Source organism: Ciconia boyciana, chromosome 1 (assembly GCF_034638445.1).
Source record: "Ciconia boyciana chromosome 1, ASM3463844v1, whole genome shotgun sequence".
NCBI classification, from domain to species: domain Eukaryota; kingdom Metazoa; phylum Chordata; class Aves; order Ciconiiformes; family Ciconiidae; genus Ciconia; species Ciconia boyciana.
Window position 1 is genome coordinate 178,752,315 of NC_132934.1, and position 27,134 is coordinate 178,779,448.

Genomic DNA, 27,134 nt, shown 5'->3' on the forward strand with positions numbered 1-27,134 from the left:
AGTGAAAAGCTGGGGACTTGTTTGTTTGTTTGTTTTCTGTAGCACATTTGCATATAAGAATTGAAAACTCCAAAGCTTTGGGAGTTTAAATAAGAAAAAAAACACCCAAATAAATTTAGAAATCTGCTCTTAGCAAAGCATTTCCTGTCCCAAGTAACAAAACATAAGTTTTTATGGTGCAAATACATTATTATCTAGTTCCTTTTGTAGTAGAGATGCAGATATGTTTTAACAGGAGTGTTTTAATTAACTTATAGTGTGTGCAATTGATTGGGATAATAATATTAGTTTCAAAATTAAAATATTATAGAAATTGCATCTTTCCCAGGATGCACCAGCTTAACCGTATTATCCTTGACAATCATGTCCACTTTCAGCTTTTCCAATGTGGATCCATTTGTCTAATGTGACAGCTATAGTGTCCATTGTGTTAATAGATGTACAGCTGCTTTCTAGAATCATAGCATGTAAAAGGTTTTATCCTCAAAGGGCAATGCTGCTGCTGTTTCTGCTCTCTGTGCTTGCAGGAGAAGACATGACTGATGACTCAGAATTAATTGTAACCCAGTGAGCTGTCAGTGACAGATACCCACTACACACACTAGTACTAGTTCAGGAAGCAATGTTCTTATGTACTATTCCCCCTACAGCATCCCTAAATCGAGAGCCTCCTTCCATGCCCTCCTCCCACCCCCATGCTAACACAGGATATCCTTAGAATCTTCATGAGAATTCTGGGGTTTTTTCTGCATATATTAATCCCTGTTCATTGAGGAGAAATATGATCTTAATTGTATTTCCTCAAACTCACATAAAATAAAAGTGAAGATTGACATCGTGATGTTACGAGTACTGGTTGTTTTAGAGTGTGATTGTTTAAAGGACTTCAAATTTTCTTTTTTTTTTTTTTTTTTTTCTTTTAAAAGCATGTTAATATGACTACTTTTAAAGCTCTATGATACAAAACTTCCTAGGGAACAACTGGTCATTTGCTGCTAGATCTGTGGGGTTTGAAGTAGGTTTTTCTTCCTCTTACATACGCAATTAAAAATTAAGTATTCAAATCCTGAGGTTAGTTATGATATAGAGTGAGGGCTGCGTCACCCCAGACAAAAGATTGCTACCCTTACACAAGAGCTGTGGCCTGCTTGATTTCCAAGGTTATATGCGGTACTAAAGAATGTTAATGGAACAGAATACTAAAGGTTTTTTTATGATAATATTCTTTTTCCTGAAAATCACTGGAAAGTTTCCTGCTTCCTGGTACTGCATAATTCTGCATATCTGCTGTAGTGACTGACTGTGATGAAAGCATAAATACACAGCACTTCTATAACAGTAATTATCAGCTTCAACAATAAGATGCAGTATCAAGAACGATTATTGACATGATACCACATATATCAGTTTACTCAGTACAATTAATAAACCTTAGTTGATGGAATACTTCTGTAACTAATTAAATACTATAAACATATTTTATGTTAACATTATAAATATAATTGCAAATATAGAAGTCAATATTTTCATTATTTTCTGTCATTCATATAAGACAACAATAAGGTTATTTTTATAAGCAGCCTCCAGTTAATGTACGTTCCTCAGATGGGAAATATTCTCAGTTGTTTTTTCTCACATTTAAAAATGTAATTTATAGTTAAAATAAAGTCCCAGAAACTTTATTACCCTGTTCACATTACCAAAACCAGATGAGTTTCACAGAATGTAAATCAAGGCAAATTTATTATTATAATTAAACTTGTAAAATTTCAGCAACAGCTGTTTCTACATTTTAGTAGTTCATATACATTATTGATCAACACATGCTTTTACTAATGTAAAACTTCTGAGAGTGTAGAGAAGTTATGCTGAGTATTGTTATAATTGGTACAGTGCTTCTGCAATGCTTCTTCAATTGAGTGCACTTGTAATGTGCATTATCTGTCTTGCTAGGAGGAGCTCATCACCAAAATCAAACTAAACAAACTGAAGATCACTGAAGTCTTTAAATTACTAAAGATCACATAAAATATAATTCTATTACAACTAAATTCTTTATATGTGAGTTTCTTTGCATGCTGTAATACAAATAAGCTCTTCTTATAAAATGTGCCAGAGCAACAGATAAGGCAGTTCACAGTCAGTACAGTATCTTTTTGTTGGTGAGGTCTGTTTCATCGGGTTCTTGTATCCTACATACTTAATGGCAGCTAAAATTTCAAGTGTTGAATATCTAAAGTTGGGTGTCTAAATAGTTATGAACATAATGCAAGATCTACCTTTCTTTGGGCATTTAAATTTGAAAATTCTGAATTTCATGTCTCTCTACTGCCAAGGAGTATAACAACAGTGTTGTCAAAGGGATTAATCTGTCTTAAATCTTCTAATACATGTCCTAAGTTTACCTAGTCATCTATAGTCAATGACTGAGCACAGACACCTCAAAAAGGCATTTTACTGTTATTTTACAATCATATATTTTTTAGGATGGCATGAATGTTCACTAGAGCTGCCTCTCTTTCTCCATTAACTACAAGGTGTTTAGAAAATTATCCTAGATACAACACTAATTTTTAATAGTTATCTACAAAATTATTACATTTTTAATGAATCCCTTCTCAGGGTTATTTTCCACAGACTTTCTGGTAAGAAACATGTAATAAATATAGCAAACTGTGGTTTACTAACATCTAGCCATTTGGGTGAATAATGTTTCTGAACATTAGCTTAGTTGTCTACTGGCAGCACACCTGGCTATTTTCTTTTATGTTTTATTGTGTACAGCAGTTTCCGTCTCTTCCTCCCACTTGCCTTTCCATGCATCTGAGATATTAATTTTCCTAACTGTAGGCTTAAACTGATTTCTTGAGTCAGACAATTAATTCAGGAGGACAAGGGCTAAGACTGAAAATGTTGAAAATGTATTAGTATTTTACCAGAATCCCAAGTTGAACAAGGTAATACTCTGATTTAGACTAGATTAAATTGTAACAGCTTTCCTGTTAGGTCAAATTTACTTTGCAGTCAAGATGACCGTAGATAGATAACAATGCTTATTATGAAAATGAGTAATTGCCTTCTAAGTGGATATTAGGAAGGCAAAACTTAAAATAAAATATATAATAGTCCTGTGTTTAGTGTCTTTAGTTAAAGTTTTTTCAGTCTTTAGAGTGTCCAATTTTAAAAAAATAATAATCCAACAAAACCCAGGAAGAATTTATGTCACAACAACTATAGTTTCATGAAATAAAATGAAGGAACATCACTGCATATACAAAGGAAGAAAGTGATATTACCTCAAAAGATGAGTGAAACCATAGGATTTGACAGCAGGTCTTTCTTCGTTCACTGTCTCTGCAAAACTAAAACAACTCCCAACCAGAAAGGCTGTTTATTCCCCATGTTTAAATGTGCTTGGGACCATCAAGCAGTCATTTCCTCTGCGGTCAGTGAGCAGACTGTAATTGATATATTTTCACCCTGAAGAAAAGGCCAGTTCTCTGCAGCCTAAGTAGCAAGAGAGATATAGTAGGTGATTATATTTATGCTTCCTTTTATTATATTACAGTGCAGTTTACTGATTTCTGTGAAATTTTAGTACTGCAAAGTTGAGCAGAAGAAATCAAATGATTGTATGGTATAACAACAATTTACATTCTGAAATCAATACCAACGTTGTTACCTTAGGGGTTAAAACCAAGTAAATACCCAACCACTCCAGCTATTTGTATGAGTAGCATGGTATGAAGACATAGCATGAAGATGCAGTATGAATTGGTTTTTTTCTTTTTTCGTTCTTAGTTTAGCCTGAGAGATTGATGGAAACCTTATCTATCTCCATTATCTTGGTTCTGTGGGTAAGATATCAAGATGGGCATGGAGAATGGGTTATCCTGTGATGCAAGTAGAATCCTTGAATAAGGACTGCCATGGGGACTGCACGAGCAAGTTTAGTTTAGACGTAGCCAAGAAAAAAATAACCCTATTTCTCTTAGCAAATTGCAGGGATCTATGGCACAATTTGTACATAAGGCAGAGTTGAGCCAAGGTTATCTGAGAGAAGCAAGGGTGACTTTTACTAAGAAAGTAAAATGTTTTTATCTCAGATTCATATTCTTTTTTAAGCTTGAGTGAAACACAAAGGAAGAAGGTGTGTATGAGTGATCACTGAGCTGAATTATACAAAACCCTGTTTGAGGTGCTTTGTGGCCGTCCTGTGAGACGCACTACAACTACATGCTTTCAAAGAAGGTCACAGTCCAGAAGTATATTTTCATTCATCTTTCCAGTTTGGAAAGGAGAAGGTAGATTGTAGATCTTAGGGGGCTTTCATTAAGTCAATCAGAACTGAAAAAATACATAACAAAACTTTGTTTATTTATAAAACAAACTAATACAGCAACCACATGTTAATTCAAAGACCTTGCCAATTCTTTCTGTGGAGCAAATACAAACATTTTTTTTTTTTTTTGTAACTTTCCTGTTGTATTTTAGTTTAAAGAGAACCTCCTAATCCCAGATCACACTCTTGCCACATTAAAAGGTGCACTAATTGTGCTTCCAGTGTAGGAATTTAAGAGAAAAGTGTGGTTTATCTTAACAGAAAAGAAAGGTTTAAACTATAGTTTGTTAAAACTGTATTTTAAAGCTTGGTGGTGCCCAGCACATCTTTTCTTTTCCCCTCTGAAACTGTTATTACTCTTTTTTTTTGTGACTTGATGACTTCTATTTACAGGCTTGATATAATTTAAAAAAAATAAAAATCCATTTTTAGTACATGAACCAGGAGTCTTTATTTTGATTCTGAGAGGAACAAACTTTATCAAGCAGACATCTTCCACAGAGGCCCTCTAAAGAAGCGTAGTTTTTTCTTATGCCCTTACAACATTTTCTTAAATTTGTGCAAAAACAGTATCTTCTTCATCATCATAATTTCATAGGCTTTTTAGAGTATTTGTCTACTGTTTACACTTGATTTTATTTTAATATGTTTCTTCTCCCACTTCTTTATTCATGAGTGGGGTTTAAGTTTCAGTAAAGTATGTCATGTACAGATTCATGTGTTTATTTTCCATAAAGGTAAATTGTTTTTTCAAGTTTCTCTTTTAAACCTCCATATAAACAATCTTTCCATTAGGCAGATATTCCCAGAATGTTTTCTTTGTCTTTGTTTTCTTTGTCATCTTAACACAAAGTATGGCATAATAGTTCAGAAAGGAAAGGGAAATAATTTTTGTTGATGCAAAATCTCCATATCTGAAATAAAAGATCTCAACGACAATTGAAGATGTGTCATGCTTGAATATATATTCTGATATGCAAACATATGGCCCATTCTGTAAAAGTTAATTTGACTTGCTCTGAATCAGATGTTTTGGTGACTTCTGCCTGTCTGGAAAATCAAGGACAGAAATCAAGTCTCTTAACTTACAACTATATTGAGTGGAGAAGAGGGCATTTTGTTTAAAGTACCTGATTTGTAAACTCAGAAGCCAGCTCAGTTGCTTAAAATTCAGGAGGTTCTATTTGCAACAACCCAGTGTAGAAATGTTTTTCTAATTATAGCTTGTTTTACAACAATGGATAGGATCTGTAGCCAAATCTGTCCCTGTGAGACATTCAGTAACGGAACAATCGTATAATTATTTCTTGGATCCCTGATTAGCAAAAACAATACAATACTTGCACAAAGCTTGAAAGTCTGGTTTTCAGAATAAAACTGTTTCACCATGCAAAAGCTCCTCTTAATGCTGATTTCTGGAACTTGCTATTTGATTCAAGAACATAATTGCAAGTAAAATGCATTTTAGAAGTGAGTATATGGTGGAAAGCACTGAACAGTTTTGAAAACCAGTGTTTATACTTCCTATGTTAAAGTTCTGTTTCCAATGCAGCTCATAACGTATCTGCCATAAGACATTTCAAACACTCGATATCACATGGCATGATCTTTCCTCTACTTCAGACTTTCAGCACTCAGGTCAACAAAATAACTTACACTATTTACAGCCCACTTTCTGCCTGTGCATGAAGGTTTCTGGGAAAATAAGGCAGCAGCAAAAAGCTTAGTCTCACAAGCAGTGCTCAAGCCTCACTGGTATTGGCCTACCTTTTCTAGAAATCCATGCTGAGGTACAATTCCTACCAATTCTTTTGTTTAAGTAAGGATTTCAGGGTAGTTTCTTCCAAAGCAATAGATTTGTATGAAATGAAATTACAAATTCTGGTATCAGAATGTGTTTTATACAGCTAGGATTGTCAGAAATAAAGTACTTCAGTATACCATTATGTTTTCAGCACTATTCAGAATTATGAAACTGCTCCAGATATTTCTAGATTTTCTTTTATTTTCCATTAGAATTCACAAAATCACATAATCACAGAATAGTTGAGGTTGGAAGGGACCTCTGAAGGCCATCTAGTCCAACCCCCCTGATCAAGCAGGGACACTTAGAGCTGATTGTCCAGGACCGTGTCCAGATGCCTTTTGAATATTTCCAAGGAGGGAGACTGCACAACCTCTCTGGACCACTTGTGCCAGCGCTTAGTCACCCTCCCAGTAAAAAAGTGTTTCCTGATGTTCAGAACCTCTGTGTTTCAGTTTGTGCCCACTATTACCTGTCCTGTCACTGGGCACCACTGAATTCCTCATATCAAGACAACAGAAGTGAGAAAAATAGGACAGAAGAATAAGAGGAAGCAAAAATAACAAGCTGTGACTAAAATATATTTTTAAAATGTTTTCAGTATCTCCACGTAAAATATTGTAATGAAAAAAAAGGCAATATGCTATGTCAAGCACAGGTTCTACTTTTCTGTGCTTGATTAATAAGATTAGGAATATCCCCACTTTCTACCATCTATTCCTCCCCTCCACCCAAGAGGTCTTGTTGATATTTTTACTGGCATTTTCAATTACCACAGCTATTACTTATATCCACTTATTCCACAAATTACAATTGTTAGTAAGTACTAGGTATGTATTTGGTTTTGTTGTAGCAGGAAAGAATCAGCTAGACTAGTTTCATGTGTGGTTGATTTGATATAATTTTGGTTGTTACTATGATTAAAAAAAGTATTGGCTGGCTGACCACCTGGTCCGAAAACAGAAAAAAAAAAAAAGTGTTTCTATTACGCTTGAGCTGTCCTTTTACCAGCACCAGAGTTTGCTATCCTTTATCGCCATCTAAGATACAGAATTAATTCTTCTCTGTATCTCTTGTGGGTGTGAAGTCATGCTTCACCTGGATGAGCTTTATAGAATCTGCTGCAATAGGTGATTAAAAGAAGAATGATCCCATGTAACTGATACCAGTTGTTTTCTTGATTTTTAAACTCAGCCCTGGTTCAAAAACCTATTGAGTCAAATTGTTCTGAATTATATATTGAAATTCTTTTGACACAGGTTAAAATCATATTGTTTCAACTGAATTTTCCTTTCAGTTTGGGGTTTCACATAACAATGATCTGATATTTCCCGATTAAAAATAAAGACTGGATGTTTTTCAGGACCTGAAGAAAACCTATATTTCCCCCTCCCCCCAGATGATGGTTTATGATTGAATATGTCACAGATTTTAGATTTGAATTTTGGCCAAGTGTTGTGGACCTGAACCATAACCCTACCTCATGCTGTATATAATCCTGCATATGTTGTAGCATAATTAAAATTGTAATTACTTGTTATCATTAGTCCCAGTGTTGTACCAACTATAAACCTCATTACTCAGAATAACTTGATTCTGTCTTTAGGTGAAAAGAATTCAAAGCTGCATTTGGTTGCATGAGGGAGTAGATAAATACAAACATAGTCTGAGCATGTTGTAGGATTTTATTCTGAAAGAAGAGTCCTTGATACTATTGTAGAGAGTAGAAATTCAGTGTACAAGTGAGGGGGTCAGCCTGTGTGCAGGGTGCAGGCTGCTGGGTGCGAGTGTCTGTACCTTCCCCAAACCGGGTGTGTGTGGGGTGTGTGTGTGGGTTCCCTGGCAAACTCCAAGCTGGACCAGGCAGGGAGTAGGAGGCCCTGGGTCCAGGCAGGGGTGTCAGGCAGGTGGAGGGTCCATGCTGGTATTCTGGGGGACCCGCGAGTGTGGTGTGCCCATAGGATGAGTGCTGCGTGTTTGCAGGGAGCACCCAGCTGGACCAGCTGGCGAGTCAGGGACCCATGGGGCGGGTAAGGGGGGCTGGGATCTGGGCAGGAGTGCCAGGAGGGCAAAAGGGGCCATGCCAGTATTCAGGGGACCTGCGAATGTGCATGTGCTTGTGAACCTGGAGAGTGTGGTGTGTGTGCTGCACCAGTGACCTGCCTCTGCCAGCCCAAGAGAAGGAGGGGACGTGGCTGCCTGTGCCTGTGTCTGGTGTGGGTCCTGAATGTGGGTGCTGCTGCAGGCAGCGCCTTGTCTGTGGCCGTCTGTGTAGCCACAGCCATGGTCATGTCAGTGTCCTTTCTGTGTGTGTCAGAGTGTGTGTGTGTCTGGGATGCACGCTCAGTCTCAGTACTGCAGCAGCTTTGCTAGTGCACAGGAGAAAGTGGCAGATGCATCCCTCAGCCTGGGCAGAGACCCCAGGTCCCCAGGCATTGGGCTGGGCTCCAGCTGCCGGGCAGGAGGGTCCTGGACCAGGGCAGCTGGAGGAGGAGGCCACATATCACATCACTTAACACCCTCATAAGGTCCCAGTAGATTAAGTGACAGTCTTCTGTGGCAATTAATATGATATGCCTAATCTTAAACGTTTGCTTTGAGTCTCTCTTTGTAGAAGGCTTTTTCCCCTCGTAGTTCTGATGGCACGGCTTAGTCTAAAGTTTCTTGGCAGACTTCATGCTGTCCGTTCATCATCTCTGGAACTGGATCACTGTTTATGTGACCTTTAGATTTTTTTATAATCCTTTATGATTTGTGGGGTCCTCAGTGAGAGGCTCAGAAAGCGAAGCCGACATACTTTTTTCTTATCATTTAAAGTATGAATTTAAATATTTATAGCACTATCAGCTAAGAAGTTGCCAGTATTAGCGTTAGGCCTGTGTCATTTTACTGGCTGACTGGTCACCTGTCACTATAGAGTCAGAGCAGATTTTAGTATGAGGTTTAGATGAGGTTTAGTATGAGGTTTATTTTAGATTCTAGTATGAGGAGGTTTTGTTACCCAAGATCAGTATTTTTACTATATAACTCATGAAACTGGACATTTTTGTAATTACGTATCTTTCTGTTTATTTGGGTGGTTAATTAATTACAGGGGTTTAATTATTTTGGAGAATTTAAATTGAAATTTTCATCTCCTCCCTTAATTTAAGGATTTATTTTCTCAGTCATTCATATTTTCTCATAGAGTCTTTTAGTTTAAAAAAAATGAAAATAGCCTCCTTTTCCTGTGCTTCTTACTGATTTTACTAGTGACATAAATTCTTACTTTGGAAAAACAGATCTCTAAATTTGGGTTACTGAAAATAAATGCAGAAAGTTCTCTTTTCTGATTTTAAGCTGTGTAGTTAGTTATTATTCTATTTTGTTCATATTGAAGGGAAAGAGCCTGCTAGCAATTAAAAAAAAAAAATTTTCAGCATGGCAATCCCAGAATGAAAAAGCTGTAAGAAAAAGTAACAAAGTGTGAGGTAAAAGTTTGCTTAGTGACAGTATATAGAGTTAGATTCTCTGTTGATGTAAACGAATACAACCCAATGACTCAGAGGATCTATTTGGTTTTGCTACAGCTGGGTTCTAATCCTAAAGCTAGCAAAGGAACTTAAAAGCAAAATGCTAATTATAAAATCACAGCCAAGAGCAAACAGTATTACATTTATTTCTGTACTGAATTACACAGTAATCCAAAATTGACTTAATCAACTATCTATGTCCACCCAAGGGAGATGAATAAAAAGAAACCTGGTAGAGGATATTGATCATCATGTAAAATGGTAGCAATTATCATTAGCAAATAGTTTTTAATAAGCAAACATACAGTTAGTACTATTAACTTGAGGTTTTCCTCATTTAAAAAAAAAAAGTGTAAAAAATGAGAATCAGGGCAAAAAAAGGAGAGTCAGGGCCTGATGCTTTTTCCATTAACTTCAGGAAAACTTGGATTTGGGATGGATACAGGACACCTGATTTTAACTACTTAAAAACTGGTAACTAGTGGAAGATACCTGTTGTAGTATCTTCCTGATGTTCTTTTCTCTATTGAGTCTGTAGAAATCTTGAATGATTAACTTAGATATAGCCCGTAACTTTCAGATGGCTAATATTAGTAAGAAAGTAACCACCAAACTAAACAGTTATTAAGCTTAAGGCAAACTTTGTGAATCTCTTCTTTATTCTAAACCAATCTAGCTAACCAGATCACTCAGGCTCCCTGCTGTTGAAACTCATTTTTGTAGGAAGATGTGCTTAACTTAATTTAACCACTCTCTTGAGATGCTCTTGAACTAGTTGTTTCCGATGCTTCAAAGATGCAGTATTTTGATCCATGAAGACCTGTAATATTCTTTTCATGAATCCCACAGTCACGGTTGCTAAACAATTTGCAGCAGTGCTATCGGCTCTGGAGCTCATGGGGAATCACTGTATCATTCTGTGGCCACAATTCACAAAGTTGGGTTATTTCTCCAGATGAGAGAGGTTCAAAATCAGTGATGGTTAACTAAACCAAGTGTACACTGCAGGTTGATTTTTTTCTCTTTTGAGATGACTGTGGAGGTTTTTTTAACAAGTTCAGGAAAATTTGTAATTCTGGCTGTCATTCACTGTGTTGTTTTGAACAAAGTATGTGCTGTTTATTTTTGTTTCTCTTACCAGAATGAAAATTGCTTATTCCATCATTACATTCTGTGATTCTTTTCTGACCACTGTGATTTCACAGATATATTATCAAGCCTAAATTTCCATATTAGTTAGATAATTGATATCAGTTAAATATTCTTATAGTTATGTATTTATATATCCTTCTATTTCTGGAAGATGACAACCATTTTTAGTGGTTTGTTTAACTTGATGGACTTTTTTTTTTCCTGTATGAACAGTAATAATACAGGTTTTAACCACAAAAATATATGTCATTTGCTTTTCATAACATAGTTTGCAATGGTTTCGGCTTCTCAGAGAGAGTTTTTATAGATCATGCTTTCAAAATTATGAGAAATATAACTAACTGTCTACTGATCACTTTCTTATGAGAAGCTTACTTCACAGATGAGCATGTGCAGACCTTTGAAATTTGGCTCTCCTGCCTGCCATCTTCCCTGGGTTGCTCTAAAAGCAAGCAAGAACCAAAAAAAACCAGGCAAACACAATAATAACAATTGCCTCATAAGCATTGCCAGGAATCTATTTGTATGTCAAAAGTTAAAAAAAAAAAAAAAAAAAAAGAGTCAGTAGAAAAGAAGAGCACTAATCAGCATGTCCTGTGCTCTTCTTTGTAGTCCCAGCGCCGTGTTACATTTCACCTCCCCGATGGCTCCCAGGAAAGCTGCAGTGACAGTGGTCTGGGAGACCACGAGCCAGTGGGTGGTGGAACCCTGATCTCACACCCTCTCCCTCTGGTTCAGCCGCAGGACGAATTCTACGACCAGGCTTCACCGGACAAGAGGACTGAAGCTGATGGCAACTCCGACCCCAACTCGGGTGAGTCACTGTCAGTGCTCTGCTTACCTGAGTTGCTTTGGTAACTCAGTTACTTTCTTTTTCATCCCTTTGAGCTCTGCAATGGTAGAGAAGTTTTTAAGTACGTGCGTGAATATTTGGTCATGATAGCTCATAACGTCTGGTAGGAAATAATGTAGTTTGCCTGAAGTGCCCCATGTAATTTGACTGTAAAAACAAAAATATATCCAGTGAGAAAAAACAGCTCCAGAGAAATTGCACAGTAAGTGAGAACAGCTGGGAAGAAGGAAGTCCTACAAGGTAGCAGGTTTTTCTTGATGTTTGCAGTGCTGTTGCTGTTTAGCATTGGACTTTGTTTTAGGAAAACCATTTTAAATACACATTTAAAGAGCAAGGACATGGAGATTGCGCTATCTGTTAGAGTAACCTAGAAAACAGTAAATCAGTGAAGCACTAAAAAATATAAAGAATCCAAATTTCTATAACAAACACACCTACAATTTCCCCTTCTAACAGCAAGAACCACGGGGTTTCTTTGATAGGCTGGAATGGCATAATGTTCTGCTTTTTGGAACTGTCGGATATTCATTTTTATACAAATATTAAGTATGTGCAGTTTGTCTGGTTTGGAAATTTCTTCCTTTCTTCTTCTTTCCTTCTCTATAATAGATTTACATTATTGCAGTATTTGTGACAGTCAGTACTAAAAAATGAAGCGAGGTCTTAACCAATACTGTGACTAGTATTTTGGCATTAGAATTAGAGACTTGGACATACTGAAAACTGGGAAGGAGCAGTAACACTGCCCTTAAGCCTCTTGTTTTCTGTCTAGAATGTGGAGACAAAGGTTAAAAGTCTTATCTGTGCTCTTGGAAGGTAATTGAACTTGAGTTCTCTTGCATCCCAGGAGTATAGAAATAAGAATTAGTTTCTCCCTCTGGCATTTCTCCCTTTTGTACAGATGATTAAATTGTCACTAGGCCTGTACAAACCAGGAGGGAAGGTGGCCCTGGTATCTGATGCACAATATTAAGGTCCATGTTCTCATTTGGGCAGAGATGGATCTGAATTATGACATTTAAATCATGGTAGATGAGAATGCAAACTGTGGAATATTGACCTTAGAAACATTTTTCTCCTACTTTTTATGGGAGGACAGAGAGGGTGTGCTGGGTGAGACTTTATGAAGAAACAATTTGAAATGCTTTACTCTCTCAGAGTTGTATTATGGTTCCTTTTCCCTTTTCCCCTTCTCCTTTTTTTTTTTTGCTTGATATGACACCTGCATATTATTTTCTTTACCAAAACAGAAATGTTGTTTGAACTATGATCTTAAACCCTAAATCTGTCGAAATACAAAGAGCTATAAAAGAATAGCAACTATGAATGGATTGGCTCTGGAGCAAGAATGTATGTCTGCTTAAGTAAGCAAGGAGCTTAAGTGGAATTATGCTGTTAATTCTCTGACCATGTATGAGATGTGAAAGATTTAACGAGATCAGAGAAGAGTTTTAAGGCAACATTGCATGTTGGCACTGTCACATTGGCTTCACTGACTCCAAATTGCACATCTCTTCAAAATGTGACATAAAAATCCTCCAGGAGAGTTAGGAAAAATGTGCTTAGTAAACTTTATACCAAGTTATTAAAAATGTGTTTTTAGAAATTTTGTGTCAGGCACATTGTGCAAACCTGGTATATTAATCATGATGATATTCATGCCTAATACAGACACTAATAGAAGATTACTCAGAGTGAATAAGTATTCTTAAAACTATATGAAAAGTTTTAATATGTCTGTGGTTACACCCGTTTAGCCTTGGGGATGCTAAATTCATGGCAAATTTATGAAAATCTAACCATCAGGCTGCACTGATGATTAATGAAGTATTGAAGTATAGGTTTTTCACCTTTTATCACACTGAATTAGGACAGACATTGAAATAGTGCATTCCATATCTCATCAAATCTCACAAACTAAGAAATGAATGATACGGTCATTACTGTGACAGAAATCATCCTAGGAAAACCCAAGGCAGGAAGGGAGTGATGCTGCCCATTAGGTGGATTTGACTTTTATATCGTATTCAGTATCAAGTTATTGCCTAGGCATTGTGTCAAAAGTTATTTTGCTACTGGAGGCACAAGTTTTTGGATGAGATGTGAAATGGAGTTTAAAGCAGTTTATGGTTATTGAAGATACTGTGGCAATTTTCAGAAAAGAAAAATGCTATCTGGTGATTGAACAAAATTACTTTGTGGGTATTTACATATGTTCATGGTTAAAATAACTGACGTAGTATAATTTCAACATTGTATTCTTTGACACTTCTAAACTGAATTTCTAGTTCTATTGCAGTGAAATGTTAAATAGTTGTTGTATTTAACAGCAGAAGTAGTTTCATTTCAGTGGCTGTTTAAGGGATTGCTGTTTATGAAAATACTTGGGGCATGCTGTGGTAAAAGATACAGCTATAAAATAAGGAAAAAGTCTTAGTGGAGAGTAGTAGTATTAGCATGTACATGTACCGCTGCCAGTTTTGGATGATAAATGTTGCAGAACAATATTTTATTTTTATTTTAAATATTTCAACTGAAGAGAAATCAGTGCTTATGGGAATATTTTCTAACAATCTCCAAGAATAAAATCTGCACAAAAAATACAGATTTATCCCACTGTATATTTATGAAAGTTCATTCTAAGTAAAGGTTTGCTTCAGCTCATGGGGAATATGATGTTAATCTTGATAGTAAAGTCCTTGCCTCCTGGTGAGAGCAATTTTGGTTAATGACTTTAATGCTCAATGAATTGTGTGGTTTATTATTGTACACTGTGAAGCTGTGTGAATAAAAATGCAGTCATTGTTTCTCAATATTAGCATGTATCTATTTTAATTATACTTGAAGAGTGACCAAGGCCCAGGTCTTCAAAATCTGAAATAGGAAAAAAAAAGAGCTAAAAGTCTTGATAACTTATTACACAAAGGTATGAGAAACCTTATTGCCACATTTTATTGCAATTATTAGCTTCTACAGAGACACAAGAGCTACAATTACATGATTTAATGAAAGAAACATACACAGTGAGAGTACATTCATCTAGCTAATCTTAAAACAGCAATCTCTTTCACTGGGGGAAACTGAAATGAAGAGAGACGCCAAACACTAGCATTGTCAGCCACACACTGTCACTGTTGTTATGAGGGAAGGGCAACAAGATAGAAATATGAAGTAAAAAATAACATTTATATGAACTTTAAAAGTGATGTGTATAGTTCAAGTTTAGTTTGTATCACTCAAACCTCTCTTCTTTGTATAGAGTCTTTTATTTTAACTTGAGAGTTTCATTCATTTCTCGAAGATACCTTTTCCATTTCACCATTGTTAATTGATCAGTATTAATTGATTGTCAGAGGACTATGATGTTAACCCGCCAGTTGCAATTTCCTTATATTTCACCTTTGTCTCATTTGCACCCTGCTACGCTTTGTAAGAATTCTTCCATCACTGAGCAACAATTCACCGTGTTTAAAAACAACATAATGCTACAGAGTGACACCAGCACTGTGGTTTTGTTATGCATTATTAAATGATAATAACAACAAGTAATTCAAATTTACTACAGGAAGTCTCATTATTCAAGAGTCATGGTTATGACGACTTAATTTTGCATACAATATTGATTTGTAAGGCAAGCCCTAAGTATGTTATAACATTTTATTGCATTTAAATGCAGTAATTAACAACCTTAGCCTTGCCTTGCTGACCATGATTTTGCCAGAAGCATGGGCCAAGAGGAACGGAAAGCAGCATGACATTACCTGGCTACATTGTTTGTCACCATGATGACAAACAAAAGAGAAAGATTGTAAATATTATAGTGTTGAGAGTTTGTAAAAAAATCCAACAAAACAAAACAAGGCACATGCCAAGAAGGTGATTCTATAATTTCTTGAAAATTAATGGTTTTGAATAATCTGAACTGTGCTTTGGTGTGTGGAATGCTGACCTCTCATATTCTCCAAATGAACACTACCTTTTGCATTTGGAGAGTGTGTATATTACACTTCCTGTAAAAACTAAAAGAAGATATTCCAAAGATCAATCAGCTGATTAAAGTTCTTTACCTTTTAGTATATCAGGTAAGAATTTAGAAAACATAAAGTTTCTCTAGGATCTAAAAAAAAAAGTCACTGTAAAATTATGTTTACTGGTATAACTTTATAGCCTCTCTTACTATCAAAAATCTTGCTTTTTAATGGTTTTAAATTTGTGTATCACGAAGTGCACTTTTAACACAAACATATTCTGCATCATCAGTTACATTAAAAGTGTACGGCTTTCTGATATATTTTAATGTGAATTATTTCTTCAGTAATCACTCAAAAGAAAACTGTGTTTTTGTTTGCCAGCAGTCAGGTGCAGAATGTTATTTTTCATTACTATAAGTATGGTTTTCATTGGCATAAAAAAAACCCCCAACAGCTTATTAGTGAAGAATTCTTTTTTCGCTATGGTTTAGTAAAGGTTGTCAGGGACTTAAATTTAGATTGGAATTGTTAACGTATCTAAGGGTTTCATGTGGCAGAGCTGTGTGACAGAACTGTGTGAAGGAAAAATGTGCCTCCTAGTGTAAAGAAGGGGGAAAATGCACTTTCATGAAAATGCTTGATAAATCACATTTTGATAGCTGCAAGCTGTGGATGTGATTCATTTTTCTTCAAAGAGATAAAGAGGAATAGCATATATTTAGTGGAGTGTTAGAACTGCTCAGGGGAGAAAGCCTACTATACACTGTGGATGAATCTATGCAATAATTCCAATGGTTTAAAACCAGACAGAAATATAATATTTATGTCTTCTGATACATGTTTATGGAGCTAAGCAAATGCTTGCCTAATTTTTACACCTCATTAATAAGTAGTATCAACAGATGTTACATAACACAAAGTAATAGCTTTATAAAAACACAGAGCTGTAGAAAAAATTGTAACAAAAACACTGCTTTGAAGGTCATCCTTTTTACTAATTCAAATTAAGTAGAATATTCTATTATGTCCTAAGTTATTAATTACAAATTCCAAAGCAATTCCATATTCTTGCAAGTAATGTTATAATGCTGTCTACTCATAATACTGTTTGTGGATAGCTTTTTTATTTCCAGTACATTAAAAATTTTATGGATAAATGTGGCTGATCAATACCCGAGTTCCCACATTTTAATAAACCTAATACTATGGTGGTTTAGTCAAGTAATGTCAGGCGTATTAAATCATACTATAATTCCAGTAATAAGTATGAGTATCTCTGTGGCAGTGGTTTAATTATGGTTAAAGTTCAGAGTAATGGCAAGACTGTCTTGTATTACACTTGGTCATAAGATAGGATCCCATGTGGAGAAGCTAAGCCTTTCATGCAAAGAGCTTTGGTTTTACAGTGTCACTGTCATTACACCCAGTGGGTGATGATGGTTTAACCTTGAGGGCATATGCTCTGCTTAATCCTGCCTTTCCTTTTGCTGCCTCAAAAGTGTCTTGTCATACTTGGCAATATTGGAGTCCATAGCTGAACATCCTAAGGTATAGGAAGAAATGTTACTCTGTTAATATTTAGCTCTAGATAAATCACTGTCCACAGTTATTCTTGTGTTTTCATAATATGATACTCTATGTGAACTAAAATAGGAACATTTGCCTTTGAGTCATTTCCTCCATTTCATTAAACACAAGTTCATACCTCACACAGAATCTAACACTGTCACATTTAGCTACAGGCAAGTAGGAGTAAGAAAAACTGGAGTCAAGTTGGTGAATTAGCCTACTGAAGAGCTATAAAATAGTCTGAAGTCTGAATTCAATCTTAGCCCATACACTTATTTCTTTAAAAAGATAAATAAAATCTGAGAGGCATAAGAGGTATTGCTTTCTCTTTACATCTCTTTGCTGCCTCATTACAGTGAGGATTTAAAAACTATCTTGGTTTAGAAAAGCCACTGCGCTACATCTGTTCCTGTTCTACTTTCTTTTCCCCCATACACCAAAGCTAATTGGAGTGTGAATCAGGATGGCATACCATTGAATGGGCAGTGAGAGGGGAACTTGTCCCATTGCTTCTGTAAGATGAACACCTAATGTGTCTGAACTTTCTAGCTGCTGCTGCCATCCAAGATGAGAAATTGCAGGTCCTCAGCAGTGAGCTGAAAAGGCTAGATGGGGCATGGGGACTATTCAGACTTGTAAGCAACATTTAGAAAGGTTAGAGGATTAAAGGAAGGGGAAGGTTGCACGTTAGGTGAAAGCTGGTGCCTGATACCTAGGGCAGTTTAAAACCACATATGCTTTTGCCAGTGGTGCAGGCTAAAACAAAAGACTGATTTAAGGAATTGCTAAGAGTTATTTTCTCCTATCGGTAAGAGTTATCTTCTCACAAGGCTTTTCTTCTTATCACAATAAGCCCAAATCTACTGCAGAGATTCATAGATTTTTTAAGTTTTAAAGCATTATTGTTACCTAGTTAAACCTCTGTCATAGCACAGTGCATAGACTTTCACACAAGATTTCTTAAATCAAGCCTGTATTTCAAAATAGTCCAGTCATTTATTTCCCTTGGTGTTTGTATTGGGTTTACATGGCAAGGTTGGGGCGGGGGGGGGGCTGCAGGGGGTGCTTGAATGAGAAAAGACCAGCAGCTGCCCCCCATGTTAGACAGAGCCAGTTCCCACTGACTCCAAAACAGACCCACTGCTGCCCAAAGCTGCACAGCAGCCAGGAGAGAGGAGTATGAAAAATGTGAGAAACAACCCTGCAGACACCAAGGTCAGTGAAAAAGGAGGGGGAGAGGGTGCTCCAGGCACCAGAGCAGAGATTCCCCTGCAGCCCATGGAGAAGACCATGGTTTCCCCTGCAGCCCATGGAGGACCCCACACCAGAGCAGGTAGATATGCCCTGAAGAAAGCTGCAGCCGGTGAAGAGCCCACACAGGAACAGGCTCCTGGCAGGAGCTGAAGCCCATGGGGGACCCACGCTGGAGCAGTCTGTTCCTGAAGGCCTGCAACCCACGCAAAGGACCCATGCTGGAACAGTTAGTAAAGGACTGTATCCCTTGGAAAGGACCCCATGTTGGAGCAGGGGAACAGTGTGATGAGGAAGGAGTGGCAGAGACAAAGTGTTATCAACTGACTGCAACTCCCATTCCCTGTCCCACTGCACCACCTGGCAGGGAGCAGGGGGAAGGAGGATTCAGAAGACTAGGGAATGAAGGAGTGAAATTTAGCCTGGGAAGAAGGAAGGGGTGGGGGGAAAGTGTTTTTAGTTTTAGGGGTTTTTTTGTTTCTCACAATGCTACTCTATTTTTAATTGCCAATAAATTAAATTAATCTTCTCCAAGTTAAGTCAGTCCTGCCGGTGACAGTAACTGGTGAGTGATCTCCCTGTCCTTGTTTCAATCCATGAGCTTTTTAATCTTATTTTCTTCCCCTGTCTTGCTGAAGAGGGGGAGCAAGAGAGCAGCTTGGTGGGCACCTGGCAGCCAGCCAAGGTTAACCCACCAGAGTGTTAAAGTAGGTACTGTATTCCCAGTCTGAAAGCATTTACCTTCAGTGTCTAGCTCTTGTCTGTGAGACTGTACTGCCCTTTGTCAACAGGAAACCTTTGACTTCCAGAAGTGTGTAGATATTTGAGGCCCAAGGGACTGCTTTGACTAGTACAGCCTCCTGCATAATACAGGTCAGAAATCTTAGCCAATAACTTATAAAAAAGTGCATATCTTCTGCTTGTATCTACAGCATATGTTTCAGAATGATTCTTTAATCTAATGGTCTTCAGTGACAGAGGAAACAGTATTCCAATGTTTACTGACTTCAACTGAATCAACTTTTCACCTTTTATTTGATAAACTGGATGTTCGGTCTCCATAGTTTAGACATGATGCTCAAGTCATCTTGGATCTGTAATAAATTGGTTAGTTCTTTGTAGTATTTTGAATGTTGCAATATTTTGTTCTTGAGCACTTTTCTTTTTTCTTTTTTTTTTTTGCATATTGGTACCATATCTGGCCAGAACAGAAAAGAACAGTGAATCATTCAGTCCTTTCTAACACTTTTACAGATAAACGACGTAGTCAACAGTTTCAAGTTAAATATTCACAATAAGAAAAGCAAAACATAACTCTTCTAAAACACAGACTTTTTAAAAATCAGTTTCTGTCTTTAACATTCATTGTTTTGACCTGAGTGGGTACTTTTCCATGCCTCATGAGCATGCTATTTAACAGTCCTTTTTAGCAGTAGAACAGCAATAGATTTTTCTATTCTTTAGAGACTTTCCATCGGAAGTAAAAGTAAAAAGCACAACTGAATACATGTATCTTTAATAATGGTTAAATATATTAGAAGGGCTTTATTAGCATTCTAGGTGCTCTATCAGATAACTGTATTTGAGACGATGCACCTTTTAGAAGTGTGATAGTATGATTATGGCAGCAATATTTGTTTGAGATTTTTTAGGTTGCTTTTTCTGAAATTCAATGAAAGTTATTACTGCCAGCTATGACTCTTTGTTACATTGATACTAAGACTCATTTTCTGATGTTTCACATTCTGTTTCTAATGGAGTCTTAGCAGTGCAACTCCTATTCACAATGGCAAGCACTTACTTGTTTAAAAGAAAGATTATAGTTGTGAGAATAAAGGTGTCGAGTTTAGCATGGAATTGTTAATTTCAGCATTCAAGTGGTTGCAAATTGTAAGTGGAATTAGAATTGCTGATGGCTCCAATGAGAGGAATAACTCCATGCAGGAGGAATAACCCCATGCAGGAGGAATAACCCCATTGCACCAGCACAGACTTGGGCCTGACCAACCAGAAAGCAGCTCTGCAGTAAAAGAACTGGGGGTCTTGGTGGACAACAAACTGACCAAGAGCCAGAAATGCACCCTTGAAGAAAAGAAAACAACCTCCTGGACTGCATTAGGAAGAGTGTTGCCAGCAGGTTGATGGAGATGATCCTTCCCCTCTGCTCAGCACTGGTGAGACACATTTGAAGTGCCGGGTTCAGTGCTGGGCTCCCCAGCACAAAAGGGAAATGGAAATACAGAGCAAGTACAGCAAAGGACCACAAAGATGATTAAGGTATTTGAGCACCTGTCATATGAGGACATGCTGAGAGAACTGGGATTGTTCATCCTGGAGAAGAGAAGGCTTAGGGATCTTATTAATGTGTGCAAATACCTGATGGGGTGGGGGGAAGGAGAGTAGAGATACAGCAAGACTCTTCTCAGTGGTATACCAAATGAAAGAAAAAGGGGCAATGGGCACAAACTGAAATACAAAGAAATTCTTTTTAAACATAAGGAAAAGAAAGCACCCACACTTTCTTACTGTCAGGGTGATAGAACCAGGTTTCCCAGAAAGATTGTGGAGTCTCCACGCTTGGACATTTTGAAAATTGAACTGGACATGGCTCTAGTCGACCCTGATTTGAGCAGGGAGGTTGTACTAAGCAATCTCCAGAAGTTCTTTCCACCCTCAATCATTCTGTGATTTTTCAATCCTATGAATTAATTAAATTTGTTTTGTATAGACTGTGCAATACAGATGTGAAGAAAGAAGGAAAGAAAAATCTGTATTCTCTAAGGCAAATTAATTATAACTTGTAAATTTATGGTAGGATATCTTGTGTAGTACTATACACAGTATGTAAAGCAAAATAAACATAACTACGTACAATCCAAGCTACTGGTTTCTAATCCAGTTGCCTAAACATAACAATGTAGTGCTCTTTGTGATGCCATAGGGTATGCAACACGTCCACATCTGGCATATATGCCACAGCAGCTATTTTCTGTGGGAAATCAGGCAGGGTAATGAAAAGATATCTCAAATTACACCAGAAGCAATTATAAGGCATCTGTATTGAGACTCAAAATCTACACTAGTTTGCCTAAACACTCTTTACATAGAAAGACAGAGACCATGGTAGGCTTCATAAGAACATAATAAAGGAATAAGACCAATGGTCTGTCTAGCCCTGTACTTCGTGTGTGCCGTGGAAGAAGCTATCTATGGAAAGTGCTTTAGCTCCTAAGGTAGATATCTGAAATTGGTCAAGTAAATTTCATAGAGAAGTGCCTATATCCCACCACAGGTTATGGATGAAGGCTGTAGTAAGTAGCCAAGAAGTATGTGGGTTAGTTCCAGACGTTAATGATGGAACTTGGCTCCTTATTATAGACTCCTGAATTTGTCTGCTTACATGTAGAGATCTAAAATTTTAGAAGTGTCTAAGCTCACTTTTTAATTTGTTGAGCACTAGAGCTTTCATTTCATCTTAAAGCAGGTACCTAAAACAGGCTGGCTAAATTTCACTCTAGAGTTCATTTACCACATTTCTATTGAGTGTAATAGGAGCTCAAACACCAAACTCACATATAGATATTTGGGATGGAATTTAGCTCCAGAATGTAGATGTATAGGGCTCAAATAATTTGTTATACATAGGCATCTGGTGCTACTTGAAATACCACAAAGTTACCTAGCTCGTAACTGCATTCCCTTCTTTCACGTTTGACATCCACATGCAAATATCTTAGATACCCCAGGATATTTCTAAACCGGCATTGCAGGCTAATGGTTAGGCAGAAGTGAAATTTAGGTTGAGATTCATTCAAAAAGAAGCTAGCAGATTTAGGTGACTACTGGTATGAGTGCAGGTATTATGTATGCAACCTCTCTACGTATCTGTAACTCATTCAGATGTGAGTTAGACAGTCTGAGCTCCCATTGTAGTCAGCAGAGAGCTAGTCAATATCATAATTGAGTCTAGATACCCATTCAGTTACCAAACATGTGTCTACTTTAATGTGAGAAGCATAGTTTTCCAGACTATATTGACCAGATTGCCACTGTGTATAGGGGAAGCTTAGACACCTAAATTTAGTTGATTTCAACAAATCCAACCTTTTGTGTGAGACGAATCCCAGCTGTTCTTGTTGCTAAGGGGATACTCTTGTCTTTTGGGAGATCTAACAGCCTTTCTTACCTACCTGTGCAAACATTTTTCAAAGGAAAAAGGCATTTTTTATTTCCTGCCTCATTTTTACAGTATTAATTGAATACAAATACCAATTTGCATACCTTCCTCTTCCTCTTTTTTGGTATAACTGAAGTTAAAACATCCTATCTTTTAAAGCACGGTTCTAAAGAAAGATCTATAAAAACATTTTTGTTCTCTAATCAGTTTTCCTTCCTGTAAACAACCACCAAATATTGTCTGGTAAGTAGTATAAGTCTCATGCCATTTTTAAAAATAGCATGTCTTGAAGTGAAGATTTTACATTTTGACTCTTTAAAAATGTCCATATGGTACATTCATGGAATCCAGTCACAGGATATTGAGTTCCTTCCTTACAGCAAATAGCTTGATAAGCTTTTGCTTTCCAAGAAGGAAATCTGGTCCTTTGGTAGAAAAAGTCTGTCATCTTAAGAAATACCCTTATACATCAGTGTCTTCAGACTTGACCTAGTCTTGTCCAGAGACTAGGTGTTCATTTTGTTTATTTTGCTTATTTTATGACTTTGCTTTTTGTTTTTCTTAGATTTTATGTTTGCTTCTTTGTTGTAAATCTAAGGAGAAATCCATGCATATGAAGGGAGATTCCCTGAACAAGGTCTGAAAGTTCTCTTATATAGGTAATGAATATTCTCTTTTCTTTCAAATATTTGCCTTCCCAAGGAACGCTTTATGTTTCTGTGCATAAACTTGATCTGTTTGTCTTAAACAAGAGGAGAAGGAGGAGGAAAGATGAACTAAGTAGACTGAAAACAAATAAGGAAAGATATTTACAGTCTAAAACATATATAAGTAAACCTTCTAGAAATAGGAGTAACAATTGAATCTTTTCTTAGTCTACTGACCCAGGTAAATACATGTCAAAAGAAGATAAGTAGGGAGAATGAAAATAATAATAGAATGCTTACTTTGTTCACCATACACAGCATGTTGTATTTTTTTTTTGGTGCCAAGTTGAAGGCATGTCTTCAGAGAGAAGTCATCCAGATGTGGTAACATCATAATCAACCAAATGTAGGGCATATTTACCTTTGGCAAGGAAAGGAAAATATGTACAAAATCTTTACCAAAGCCTGAAACCTTGTTTTTTCCCATCTGCAATCAATTAAATAGATAAATAAAGACATAAATAATACTTCAACTCTTCAGAAAGGTTAGAAAATTTTGCAGTTTTAGCAAAAAGATTTTCAATATAAACCCCATGCTACATCACCATAAAATTTAATAAAATGTTATTCTTTGTTTCATAACATCTGGTCATCTTTGGGAGAAAGCAGAAAAAAATATTCTCTTGCATATACCTATATATTATTTTTATACCTTAATCAGTGTAGTTATAGCTACATTAGCAAGTAATATACAGCACAGTAGGAACAGGTCTGTGTGAAGCAGCTGGTGCTAAGGACACAACGTTTACTGAGTACACTTCTGTGGTGTTTACTCTGGACTTGTGTGGTCCCTTGAATGCCCATTAGTTACTGGAGAATAATTCTAGTTTCATTTCAAACAAAAGGAATGCCATTCTTGTGCTCCAAAAGGGCTTCACAATACAAACCCAAGTGTGTCAAATGGAGATGACTAGGCGATTTGTGTCAAAAGTACACCCCTGAAAGTTAATGTAGACATACTGTTTAATAACATATATTTCTTTCTCCATGGGCCAACTCACCTATCATTTTAAAGAAATTTACATTACTGAACTATCATCCAAATACTGCATGCTTAAATATTCCCAGCATATTTATGGTGGTTTTAAAGTTCTTCACCCTGGAAAACCCACCAAAATGTCATTTTCGAGATAAAAGTTGAAATTAAATTCTATGTACCTACCGTTTAGGAGAAAGATTATTTTTGCTTTCTTGGCGATATGCCCAATTACTCTTTTAGATTAGATCTCTGTTGTCTTCAAGATCTAAGAAAGTGTTTAAGTTCGTTGAGAAAGATTGAATAACTTCTTTCTTTTACTTTATCCTTACTGAATAGTACTGAAATATTTCATTGCATAGCTGCATTTATGGAAAAATGTCATGGAGATAGCTATTGAAGACATACTTTTATATTAAAAAAATGCATCAGTTATAAATTATTCATCCATCTAAAATAACTGGAAAAAATTAAAACCTTCTCAACTTTATAATAATTGCATATTTTTTGATCCAAAAAACTCCTGGTGATTATGTTTATCACTTTACATGTCCTGCATTTTTATGTAATGTAGTAAATGTAAAAGCTTATGTAAAATATATATGACTGACGTTACAGTGTGGTGGAATAATTGACCAGTTTTGATGTTTAGCTTTTACTGAATATCAACAAATCTGTCCTGGTTTCGGCTGGGATAATTTTCTTCCTAGTAGCTGGTATAATTCTGTGCTTTGGATTTTAGTATGAGAATAATATTGATAACACGCTGATGTTTTGGCTGTCGCTAAGCAGTATTTACATTGGTCAAGGACTTTTTTTTTTTCCTTCAACTCTGCATGCTCTGCCAGGTGCCCAAGAAATGGGAGGGGGCACAACCAGGATAGTTGATCCAAACTGACCAAAGGGCTATTCCATACCATATGATGTCATGCCCAGTATATAAACTGGGGGAGTTGGCCAGGGGGTAGCGATTGCTGCTCGGGGACTGGCTGGGCGTCGGCGGGTGGTGAGCGGTTGTATATTCCCCCCCCCCCCCCTCTTTTTTCCCTCCCTTGGGTTTTCTTCCTCTCTCTCTCTCTCTCTCGTTGTTTCCCTTCTCATTATAATTCATTATTATTATTATTATTATTTTGTTCCAATTATTAAACTGTTTTTATCTCAACCCTCGAGTTTTCTTACTTTTGCTCTTCCGATTCTCTCCCCCATCCCACCGGGGGGGAAGTGAGCGAACGGCTGCGTGGTGCTTAGCTGCCGGCTGGGGCTAAACCACGACAAAATCTTTTTCTGTAAAAGAGAAGTGGTCAACTACTGGATTTAAAGGAAAGCAATTTATTAGTCAAAACATGTAAGTTGTTCCAATTTAAAATGTACTTAAAATATGCAAGCACATATTTCTGTATTACCAAAGACTTACACTGTAACACAGCAAAGACCTACAAAAGAGATTTTATTTTCAGTAGAGAAGCCAATATAATTTGGGTGGTTTGGGGTTTTCTTTTGTGTTGTGGGTTTTTTTTTTTATTTAAAGTATATTGGTTTTGCAAAAATGTAACAAAAGAGGCTGTTTTTAATTGGTAGTGTTATTGCAAAGGCCCTTGAAACCGAGCCACTTACTAGTTGTTGTGAGTGTGAATGTGATCTGGCAAGCACAGCGTAGTCATTAACTAATGGATTGTAGCTACAGTCTTTCAATAAAAATGTGTAGGTGGTTAGTAGTACTGTAGTGTTACCAGAAATTTTAAAGTAATTTGTAAGTTAACTTGTGAAATTAAAAGTGCAATCAAAATTTTCCCTGCACTGCTGCCTTTTTCAGCTGATTTAACTGCAGATTCCTTGAATCATTCAGAAGAGGAACCAAATGACTCAAAAATAATCATCCACACCACAGTGGATTAGGTGTTTGGATGATAGTTTCAGAGTTTATGTATTTCTTTTCGTAAGAAATGAAAGGAATAGTGTGAGGTAATTGCTTTGTGCATTACTCCAGGTCTAATTTTTTTTTTAATTTTTTTTTTTAGTACTATACATACATGTCCTTTATTATTGCTTCATTATGAATGGAAATCATATATTTTCAGTTGTAAACAGACAGTTAATAATATAAATCTCTATTTGCATGAGCAACTACACTGTCTGGAGACATATTAATGATACTTTTTGCAGAACAGTGAAAATATCTAACATATGTTATAGATGAATATAGGTCACTATGCCAGCTGTAACAGATAAATATATGCATATCTATGCATACTGACATGCATAGATATAACACGTTCAGCTAGGGTATAAAGAAGTTCAGATAATCTAGACTTTAACTAATGATACTGACCTTTGGCTATCCAACTTCCCTTCAGCATTTAAAGAGACAGCATGACTGATCTTAAAGATGGACATAGTGTAAAATAAGTTGATGCATCAGTGGTTATGCTCTGTGGATACTCTGTGCAGTCTAAGCAGACTCTTAGGGTCATATTTTCAAGAAATTCTAGCTAGGAGCCTATGCTCACAAGCTCTATTTATGAATAGATGGACTGTTGTGTTAGGCATAGTGCCTGTGCCTATCCAGTTCATCTCTGGGATACCTAACAAAAATAGTCTCTTTAACCCTAATTATGCATTATGGACACTGAAGCCTCCTAGCCTATAATATGAGTCATGTCTCCAAATAGATCAAAATCCTTTGGTATTATAAATATGTGTTAATAGTTGCTTTCTATCCTGAAAGTCAGACAGCATTTTTGAGCTACTCTGTGTAAATGGCAGAAGAAGAGGTCATGTTGAAAGAGGAGAATAGGATGAAAAAGACAACTTTAGAGACAC

General features: G+C 36.6%; 1 protein-coding gene across 1 annotated transcript in view; it reads left to right on the forward strand.

Moving 5' to 3' along the window:
- Positions 1 to 27,134, forward strand: part of PCDH9 (protocadherin 9) — a 711,092-nt gene that overhangs the window by 435,724 nt on the left and 248,234 nt on the right. Inside the window, exon 3 of the mRNA XM_072850104.1 lies at positions 11,549 to 11,624. Within this exon, the coding sequence (XP_072706205.1) occupies positions 11,549 to 11,624 (76 nt within the window). The remainder of the gene's footprint in view (positions 1 to 11,548; positions 11,625 to 27,134) is intronic.